The sequence below is a fragment of the Polyergus mexicanus genome, unplaced genomic scaffold (genome assembly GCF_030449975.1).
Source record: "Polyergus mexicanus isolate NDT 795.1 unplaced genomic scaffold, iyPolMexi1.0 SCAF_6, whole genome shotgun sequence".
NCBI classification, from domain to species: Eukaryota; Metazoa; Arthropoda; class Insecta; order Hymenoptera; family Formicidae; genus Polyergus; species Polyergus mexicanus.
The window spans coordinates 6,726,639-6,736,680 of record NW_027223326.1 but is presented as its reverse complement, the minus strand read 5'-3'; the positions used below and the strand labels follow the sequence as shown (position 1 = coordinate 6,736,680).

The window sequence follows — 10,042 nt, the reverse complement described above, 5'->3', positions numbered from 1 at the left end:
GGGTGTAAACTTCCTGAGGGTGTAAACATCCTGAGGGTGTAAACTTCCTGAGGGTGTAAACTTCCTGAGGGTGTAAATATCTAGAGGATATCCTTTGGACGTCTTTTTGGATATGTGTTGTTAAAATATCAATATGTAAAACACTTTATATGTAAAACAGATAACTCGCCAATTTTCTTTTATAATAATGACGAATAAATTGCTATGCGTTAACGATTAATCTTGAATATAAATAATCGCAATTGTGCTTAAAAATAAATAAAGGAATTAAAATGTCAATAATTTAAAACGACCTGGTAAGCCCGTATCAGACTACGCATTGAAGATTGAGACTGAAGATTCAAGATTGACATTTGACCAATCAGAATAATGAAATTTTAGTTCCTTTTGTTCTGATTAGTCAAATTCCAATCTTTAATCTTCAATTTTCAATGCGTAGTCTGATACGGGCATAAAGATGCACGTAGAAAAGGACATACTCTGTTTCGTGCTCCTTGCGTTCTCTCTCGCTCGCACGTAGCGTACTCTCTCGTTACGCTACATACGAATGAGAGAGAGAGAGAGAGAGAGCGCAAGGGGCACGAAACAGAGTATGTTCTTTTCTACGTGCACGTTGGCCCTCACTCCTCAACACTCTCGGTCTAGATATACTATGTCTATGGTTGGTGCTAAGTTGGTACCGTGCGAGAATGATGCAATGTGCGCACGTTACACTTTTCCTTCTTGTATCGGTCACACGGCTGTAATGTGCGAGGCTTATAAATCCATATAAATCGCTGATCGCCGATCGAATCATTGCAGTCGGCGTCGTTCAACCGACATCGAAATCAAGTCTTGCCGGTGAAGTTTCCTCAAGATATTCTTCCAGTTAATTCGTTATCAGGTAAAACCTTTATCTCATTTCATCATTCAAATAGGCGATTGGAACCAAGGGAGTAGCTCTATTCTTACGCAACTCTATTACCCGTATTCATAGTCCTTCCTTATTTTAAGGACGGAGGAAGCCTCCATGAAGGATTCCTTGAATCTGCAAGGCCACCTTGTTTCATAGATGGACCTCGAGTCTCCCTTTCAGAAGGAAGGAATATTATAGGGATTTTTAGTGACCGACTGGAGGCAGCACCGTTTTATGCTGCCTGCAACTAATTTCATATAATACATATGAAAACTTTTTCGTATCCTCAAAAAATTCCACGGGATTTTCCCAATCGCGAATGTATCTTTTCGGAATCCGCCACAGAATCCGATTCTCTGGATTTTCGTCTTCAAATCCATCGTCAGAATCATTTAAAAATTCATTGTCCATTATCCCTTTTTCCTTTATACACTTTCAGTTTGAGAGCGCGACAACAAATAACCACAAAACCACAAATGTAACGAAACTAACTTTTGGAGGTTATATTTGGTTATATTCTGCGTATCGTCTGCTAAAAAGGTCGCATCACTCCTCGAGGAAGCTCGTGACCTTCCTTGAGATAAGGGAGCCAATAAGATTCCTTGTTCGATCAAGGAAAGTTTATGAAACGTGGAACGAGGAACAAGGAATCCTTATTCCTCAAGGACGGACTATGAATACGGGTATAAAGCCTATTGCACAATACAAAGTTACAGGAAATAAAAATTATCCACCAATAGAAGCAGAGAATAGATGTTATTCCCTGTTCCTATTGGTGAATAATTTCTATTCCCTGTTTCTATTACCTGTTCCTTTGCATTGTGCGATAGGCTTATACCCGTATTCATAGTCCTTCCTTATTTTAAGGACGGAGGAAACCTCCATGAAGGATTCCTTGAATCTGCAAGGCCACCTTGTTTCATAGATGGACCTCGAGTCTCCCTTTCAGAAGGAAGGAATATTATAGGGATTTTTAGTGACCGACTGGAGGCAGCACCGTTTTATGCTGCCTGCAACTAATTTCATATAATACATATGAAAACTTTTTCGTATCTTCAAAAAATTCCACGGGATTTTCCCAATCGCGAATGTATCTTTTCGGAATCCGCCACAGAATCCGATTCTCTGGATTTTCGTCTTCAAATCCATCGTCAGAATCATTTAAAAATTCATTGTCCATTATCCCTTTTTCCTTTATACACTTTCAGTTTGAGAGCGCGACAACAAATAACCACAAAACCACAAATGTAACGAAACTAACTTTTGGAGGTTATATTTGGTTATATTCTGCGTATCGTCTGCTAAAAAGGTCGCATCCACTCCTCAAGGAAGCTCGTGACCTTCCTTGAGATAAGGGAGCCTTCTTCTTCTTCTTCTTCTTCTTTGGTTGAATGGCTCCGGGCCTGACCACACTGGCTCACACGGCCAAAAAAGATAAGGGAGCCAATAAGATTCCTTGTTCGGTCAAGGAAAGTTTATGAAACATGGAACGAGGAACAAGGAATCCTTATTCCTCAAGGACGGACTATGAATACGGGTATTATGCTACGATTTGTCAAGGTTGAAGAACGAAGAAATTTATATTTCTTTTCGTCCTGATTGGTCAAATTGATTTTTATCTCAAGCAGTAAATTTTGGAACAAAACCCTGCGCGGAAAGTAAAAATGTATATTCAAAAATATATTATACTTTTTTCAGCCAAAGAGTAGATAACGAGGGCAAGAAGTGCAACTGCGTGCGTAAAATATAGCGTTTTCGAATGAACGGGTTAACCCAATCCGGTTCAATTAATCACTTTATTTTACTATGAATTCAAGCCTTATTTTGTTGGCAGAGATGATACGATGACGTCATTAATCACTCTGAGAGCGATTAAACTTGCTACATTCGAAAATGCTAATAAATCGGGACTCGTGTCTATCGCCAAGACTAAAAATCTAACGATACATGTAATATTATATATTGAAAAAATATCATAATCTCGATAGAAAATATCAATTTTTATAATTGTATCGACAATAATAATCACTAATCTTTTAATTTGGATTTTAATCTATAAAAGTCATCATGAGTCATTTTCATATTTATCGATATTTTATCGAACAATGCAATATCATCCGGAACATCTTAATCAATAAAAAAAATATTTAAAAATTTATTTTTTATCTATTGTACATGATATCATTTTCTACAGATGTCGAGCAATATATATATAGATTTTTTCAAGCATTTTGAGACAGTTAAAACTCAAAATACATTGTGATGACTCATATACGTAGCTAGAAACAGAGCAAAAAAAAAAAAAAAGTGATCTACAAGGATTAAATATTTATTATGTGTTTTATGTGTAACTTTAAATTTCTAATCATCAAATATTATCTCTAACAATACATATATATCCATAGGATATCTAGAGAACATTTGTGTTGCTAGGAATCATATGTCTCCTCTTCCTTGTTTACATTGTATCATATAAATATTAATTTTTCGACCCATGTTTATTAGAATATTTTTCCTTCGTTTCACGAGGACTATCTGCCCTTAAAGCCCTGAACCCTTTTTTTTTTATAATATAAGAAGCAACTTGAAACTGATGCGCTATATCTATTGCAATAAAATTTTCATTAAACAGGCCATGACTTCAAAAACAGGGCTTGAAAAACGAGGTTTTGCTACCAAAGCTATTCATGCAGGACAAGATCCATTGCAATGGAGCCATTGTGCGGTTGTGCCACCTTTGGTAATGTCCACAACATTCCAGCAGGATGCTCCAGCTGAACACAGGGTAAGCTCAAATTATATGAATAATTCATTAAAAGTAATCTCTCACTTTACCAATACATAGCTCTTAATTGATAGCAATTGGTTTTTATTCCACCAATCGATGCCAATCATAGCTGACAAACTGTGCGCATCAAGTTCTATATAAGTATTAGTAAAAATTAAATTAAAATTACACACGTAAATTGACAAAAAAAAAGATTAATCATGTTTTTCTCATAAAATTGTTAGTTTTTGTTAAATTAAAAAAGAAGAAATGAAAGAGTGATGGTTAAAAGATCTAAATAAGTAACAATTTAGTAGATGAATAAGAGCATGAATTAGAGCAAATATATATTTTCAAGACACAGATATTTTAATATAGTTTAGGAATATTTCCATCATTGTTCAGATCTTTATCAAGATTAATGAGCACAGTAGTAATTTGTTCCACTTTACTAACTTTACTAATCAAATGACAATTGTCTTTCAGTTGTATTTGTTTATGAAATCTTCAATTCAAAGTTCTTTGTTAAGAAACATTTGAAAGTTTTGTGTTTGTAGAATGTTAGACAGAGAATTTCTAATTTAAAAACATTCAAATATTATGAAAGAATATATATATATATATATATATATATATATATATATATATATATATATATGTATAACAACATTTTATTTTTAATTTATTTAGGGATATGATTATGGTAGAAGCGGCAATCCAATGCGCAATGTGCTAGAGACATGTCTGGCTGCTCTAGAAGGTGGCAAACATGGTATTACCTTTTCATCTGGTTTAGGTGCAACAACTGCAATTACTGCTTTATTGCAAGCAGGAGATCATTTTGTTGCTGGAGATGATCTTTATGGTGGAACCAACCGTTATATCCAAAAATGTTTAAAAAATCATGGCGTCACATACTCCTTTGTAGATATGACTAAAGTAGAGAATGTTATAAACGCCATACAACCAAATACAAAGGTTAAAAATATTGTTCTTTCTTTCTCTCTCTCTCTCTCTCTCTCTCTCTCTCTCTCTCTTTTTCAGATTTACTTTATTTTTAAATTTAATGATATTTTACTTTAAATGTGTATTAGAGAGTTTTCAACATATGATTTCATTTTCTGCATTTTATAATTTACAGATGGTATGGCTAGAGTCACCAACAAATCCTTTATTGAAAATTATAGATATTAAAGCCGTCGCTGATAGCTTAAAGTCTCATCGTCAAGACATTATTCTAGTCGTCGATAATACATTCTTGACATGCTATTTCCAGGTAAGTTCAATTCACAATTCCCTGAAAGAAACATTTAAATATATATGTAAATGCAAATTACAATACAAACATATTCTACTTTCAACAGAAGCCACTTGAACTCGGTGCCGATATAGTGATGTATTCGCTAACGAAATATATGAACGGTCATTCGGACGTCATTATGGGAGCTGCGATCATACGCCGAGATGATCTCGCGGAAAAGTTGCGATTCTTACAAAATGGTAAGCCGATAAAAAATTTTTCAAGTTGTATATTCGAAAGTTTTGTATAATATCTTCTTGGAATTCAGCCATGGGTATTGTTCCGTCGCCCTTTGACTGTTCTATGGTCAATCGAAGTTTGAAGACGCTCGAACTCAGGATGCAACAGCACATGAAAAACTGCCTGGCTGTAGCCAAGTTTCTGGAGTCTCATCCTTGCGTTGAACAAGTGTTTCATCCATGTACATATGCATTATTTTTCTCCTTATTTTTGTTGCGTACATAATTGATGTTTCAATGTTTAACAATGTTTGATAAAATACCTACGAGATAAAGCATGCACGTGTCGTTGCAGACCTACCGTCCCATCCGCAACATGAACTGGCTCTCAAGCAAACAACTGGTCACAGCGGTATGGTTTCCTTCTATCTGAAAGGTGATGCACGAAAGTTTCTAAAAGCTTTAAAGGTCTTCATTTTAGCTGAATCCTTGGGAGGTTACGAGTCGCTAGCCGAATTACCGTAAGTGTACAAAATTAATTGGCATTAAATATTTATAAATGTATTAATATATTTTTCTCATATAGATCCGTTATGACGCACGCATCTGTACCCGAAGATATGCGAATTGCATTAGGTATAACAGATAAATTGATTCGTTTATCTGTTGGTATTGAAACAGAACAGGATCTTATAGCTGATATCAAACAAGCATTAATTGCTTGTCAATAAACTAATTAGACAATTAACGTAATTAGATAAATACAAAAATAATATATATTCTGATTTGTATATTAACTCTGTTAATGTATAGCCGATATCATAAACCTCTACACATTTGTCAAAGATTTTCATAAATATGCCAATATTTTCTATCGATATCAATAGATATATAAAGAAATTTTATTTTTATAAACATTTTTACATTCCAGTTCTCTCAGATTTACATTAGGAACATTATAGTGCAACATAATAATCAAATATTTTTTGACACATGTACATCACACTCATTCCGATTTTTTTTAGTTGCCTGTATACTTGCATCAGCATATGTATGAATATGTGCAAATATCTTCTAAAGTCCAGAGACAATAATTGTATTTTAGAATGACATTTTTAGTAGATCACAGAAATTACAATACAACTGGCAAAAATTGCTAGATTTGATAAACATAATTTTCGATTGAGCATTTTGTCTTAACATATTTCTGACATTAGTGATATATATTATCCCATATTCTCCACTGAATGAGATATTGCTATTTATAAAAATTCAGAATATTTGTACTACCAATATGCAATAAGTTTGGTGCAGTAATACACATTTCTCTTTTCACAGTATAGACATTTGTTTTGTTTTTGAAAAATTGTCTTACTGTAAATTGATCTTCGATGAGTGTCGTAGCTTTGTTTTATTCATCTTGTCGTATTCTTGCGCTCGATTGTACAACAACACTCCCGCTATCACAGAAGAGGTGCCGAGCGCTGATAATCCCGTCACCGGATTATTAAATAATAAGACGGAGAGCCATATTAGAAAAGCTCTCTTTGCAGTGTTAGCAACACTGCAATATCACTTTGCTTTAAAATCGTGTACAAGAAAAATGTATTCTGATTATATAGACAAAAGATATTATTACATACCTGTGTGTTACGGGACTGATGTAGTCCATAAGTACATAAGCAGTGATACTTTGAAAATGGAAGAACACTCCATTGAGAAGGAATGCTGCGAATAATTTAAAGCTCAAGGAATGTTCGAGTGTAGGTAGATCGACCAGCAATATTGATACTGGTATTTGTACAACGATTGACGCTAAACTGGTATAAAATTGTAATTCCGCCGGTCTACAAATAATAAGATTTCTTTTTTTTTCTTTCTCCTTTACAGTTTACAACATTTTCACACACTTAAACAATATAATTGATATTACTTACGTATATTTAAAGTTATCACCACTGATCAACATTTTTGAATACACATTCTGCAAGCATTCAGTTACATTTGTTGCCATAGCAGCGATGAATCCTCTAAGATCGAAACTAATTTCATTGATGGAACATAATGCTAGTCCACCCATTACAGGTATTAAAGATAAATTCACATACAACCCCGTATATTCCCCTAAAAAAATGTTATGTTGAATATAATTGATTAATTATCAAAGATTAAGATTGAATTTTTATCATATGATATATAATAATATATACATAAGAGGAAAAATATGTAAATTTTTATAATTCTTACCTAATAAATATCTGCTGATGAGGACGGTGAAAAGTGGCGCACTACTCTTTATAGTTTCTGTGAAACTTACAGCTACATAATTTAATGATACTAGACCTAGAACTACCGTTGCAAACCTTGTGCATCCTACCAGTGTCATGTGTTTGTAAAACCCAGGAGGTCTCGTCAATCTTGGACTCGCTTTGTACATACCACAGGGGAAATACATTTGAATCAGTCCACAAATTGCAGTCATCAACATCTGGCAAGCACCTATATTGTAGGATAGTGAAAAGATTAAAGCTATTTGTAATAATTATACAATAATTGTGAAAATTTAGACACTTGATATTAACATCTCAATTATTACCAGGGTTGGGTAGTAACTAGTTAAACAGTTAAGAATTAAGTTAATAACTGTTAATATAATTAATTTTAAATGTGTTAATTTTTCACTTAAACTAGTTATTCTTTAATGTATTAATATTAACTTATTAATTTTTTCTATACAAATTAAAATAATTCATCAATATTAAAGTCGTGTGAAAATAGTTGATCGTAATGCGAATATTTCATCGGTCGTACAAGTTTGTCGGATGTGTCGATCTGCTGTTGGATAGAAAATTATAAAATTAATAATTTTTTAACTTAATTTTAACTGAGTTAATTTTTGTTTAAGGAACTTTTAACGTAAACTTAGTTAATTTTTGGACCATTAACTTTAAACTTAACTTAATTAAAAAAAAAAAAAAAAAAAAAATACCAGCCCTGATTGTTACAAATTTTTTGCATTTTCGACAAATTTACAGATACAACTATATTCAATCGACTTCTATCGACTTCTCCAGGAATAACCGCTCACCTAGAATAGTAGGATCGCCCTCCATGTAAGACAGTATGTATTTGTTTAAAAACAGGGTGCATCCGCTGAAGACGTACCACAGAGTGAGAAAGAGGAGGGCTCTAGGATTAAACAGACCGCCCTTGGTGTCGTTCGTCAAAACGACCACGTCCTCCCGCTTTCTCGCATGATCCGCGTATTGCTTCGGCTGACAGGTGGTGTCATGCGACGAAGATGAGTCTTCGAGGATGGGGTCTCCGCTACGAGTGGTCTGCGGGTAACCGATACGCACGGAATAATTCTCCATCGCGCTCTTCCTTCCCTCTTCTCTTCCTCATGAAAGCGCGAGGCTCGCGAGAGATTCCCCGCGTGCGGGAAAATCACATTTTTACGTTATCTCGTGACGTTAATAATGCGGAAACTTTTTTTTTTTTTCTATCCCTCAGTGGCTTTCGCGCGTGTCGTAGATTAGGTTAGGTTAAGTTATTGAACCGCGTCGCGGTTCCTGAACATATGGCAATCAACCGGATCGGATTATCCGACTGAATGCTTATTCAGTCGTTTATAGGCAACAGCAAACACATTCTCTTCTCTTTGTTGTTTTTTCTCTTCTTCCTTTTTTTTATGGTTATCCGTCCCTAAAAGTGGGACCCCTTTTCCTCGTTTCCACTCCGTCTTTTTACTGATCTTCAATTTTGTTTGTATACTTGTTTACAGTTTTTTTTTTACTATATTCGTAATGGAAATGTAAAATTCGTCTATCGTCGCATGACAACTCGCGTACGCTGACACCTTGCTTGCAAGGTCGCGACGTATTTACCGGCGAAACCATCTGTCACATTCTTCTGTCAGTTTGCGAGCGTGCGATTGGTCAACTGGAGACACAACCGTTGAATAGCAATCGAACATGATTGGTTCTTACTTCTAGAATTAACAAATCAACGTCGAATTTTGACAAGACGATGCTCAAGAGTTGTGTTTTTTGTACGCGCCCAATGTCATTGGGCGCAGAGAAAACCGCTCAGTAGCAATCGAACGTGATTGGCTCTTACTTGTAGAACCAACAAATCAACGTCGAGTGTTGATAAGACAATAACCGAGCGCTTTCTCTGCCGAACGCGCCCAATTATTGTGATTATGAAAAATGATGTATGATTTTCAGTATATTTATATATATTTATTATACAATATTTACAATATAATTTTAAATTTAGATTATATTATAATTAAAATATAATTTTGTATTTATATTTATATTTGGTATTCAAAATATGTATGCGACGCAAACCGATATTAAATAATTTTGTATAAAAAGCTATAGTTTTGATTATGTAAATAAAATAACAATAAACTCGTTAGTGATGTATATGATATGTATCATATATTATCTTAGAAAAATCTTATTTTTTTAATATGTATTCTGCGAGAATCTGTGATAAATATACATAGGATATATGTAGAATATATATGTATAGTTCAATAATTAAGGATATATTTTATGTTGAAGAAAAATTCGCGATTTTTGATAAATTAAATTAATTACAAAATTAGAGATACGCAATATGGAATAATTACGTTTCTTACAATGATATAGGAAAATTTATACAATTTATACAATTTATATTAAGTGATCTAGAAGTATTCTTGGAAAAAATTAATATTTAAAATATGATCAGTGCTTTGTGTTCTTCTATTACAATTTTTCTATTATTTACATTTGTTCAAATACCATAAGACAAATGCAATAAGTAGAGAAGGTAGAGTCATTACAGCGAATGCAGCCCAATAATCAACCTGTGAGACACAACAGAATGTATATAAATAGAGCCATAGG

General features: G+C 33.9%; 2 protein-coding genes across 5 annotated transcripts; one reads left to right on the top strand and one right to left on the bottom strand.

Moving 5' to 3' along the window:
* The first annotated feature begins 699 nt into the window (after positions 1–699).
* On the top strand, positions 700–7,415 carry Cth (Cystathionine gamma-lyase). Of its 3 annotated transcripts, none has more exons than XM_070297213.1 (8): positions 700–883; positions 3,528–3,680; positions 4,353–4,640; positions 4,804–4,938; positions 5,027–5,162; positions 5,231–5,383; positions 5,497–5,662; positions 5,728–7,415. In XM_070297213.1, exons 2-8 carry the CDS (start codon positions 3,531–3,533, stop codon positions 5,870–5,872), a joined length of 1,173 nt encoding a protein of 390 aa, XP_070153314.1. In that variant the 5' UTR covers positions 700–883; positions 3,528–3,530; the 3' UTR covers positions 5,873–7,415. The 3 variants fall into 3 exon arrangements, with proteins under 3 accessions (XP_070153314.1, XP_070153315.1, XP_070153312.1); XM_070297214.1 differs by lacking the exon at positions 700–883 and adding an exon at positions 2,280–2,432; XM_070297211.1 differs by lacking the exon at positions 700–883 and adding an exon at positions 2,445–2,844.
* Positions 4,777–9,043, bottom strand: LOC138933942 (solute carrier family 35 member E2A). 2 transcript variants are annotated; one of them, XM_070297215.1, is made up of 6 exons: positions 8,230–9,043; positions 7,389–7,640; positions 7,079–7,265; positions 6,785–6,988; positions 6,517–6,705; positions 4,777–4,959 (listed from the first exon to the last, which is right to left on the bottom strand). In XM_070297215.1, the coding sequence occupies exons 1-6, from the start codon at positions 8,513–8,515 to the stop codon at positions 4,950–4,952; spliced, it is 1,128 nt and encodes a 375-aa protein (XP_070153316.1). In that variant the 5' UTR covers positions 8,516–9,043; the 3' UTR covers positions 4,777–4,949. The 2 variants fall into 2 exon arrangements, with proteins under 2 accessions (XP_070153316.1, XP_070153317.1); XM_070297216.1 differs by lacking the exon at positions 4,777–4,959 and having other exon boundaries at positions 6,022–6,705.
* Between the last annotated feature and the right edge of the window lie 999 nt (positions 9,044–10,042).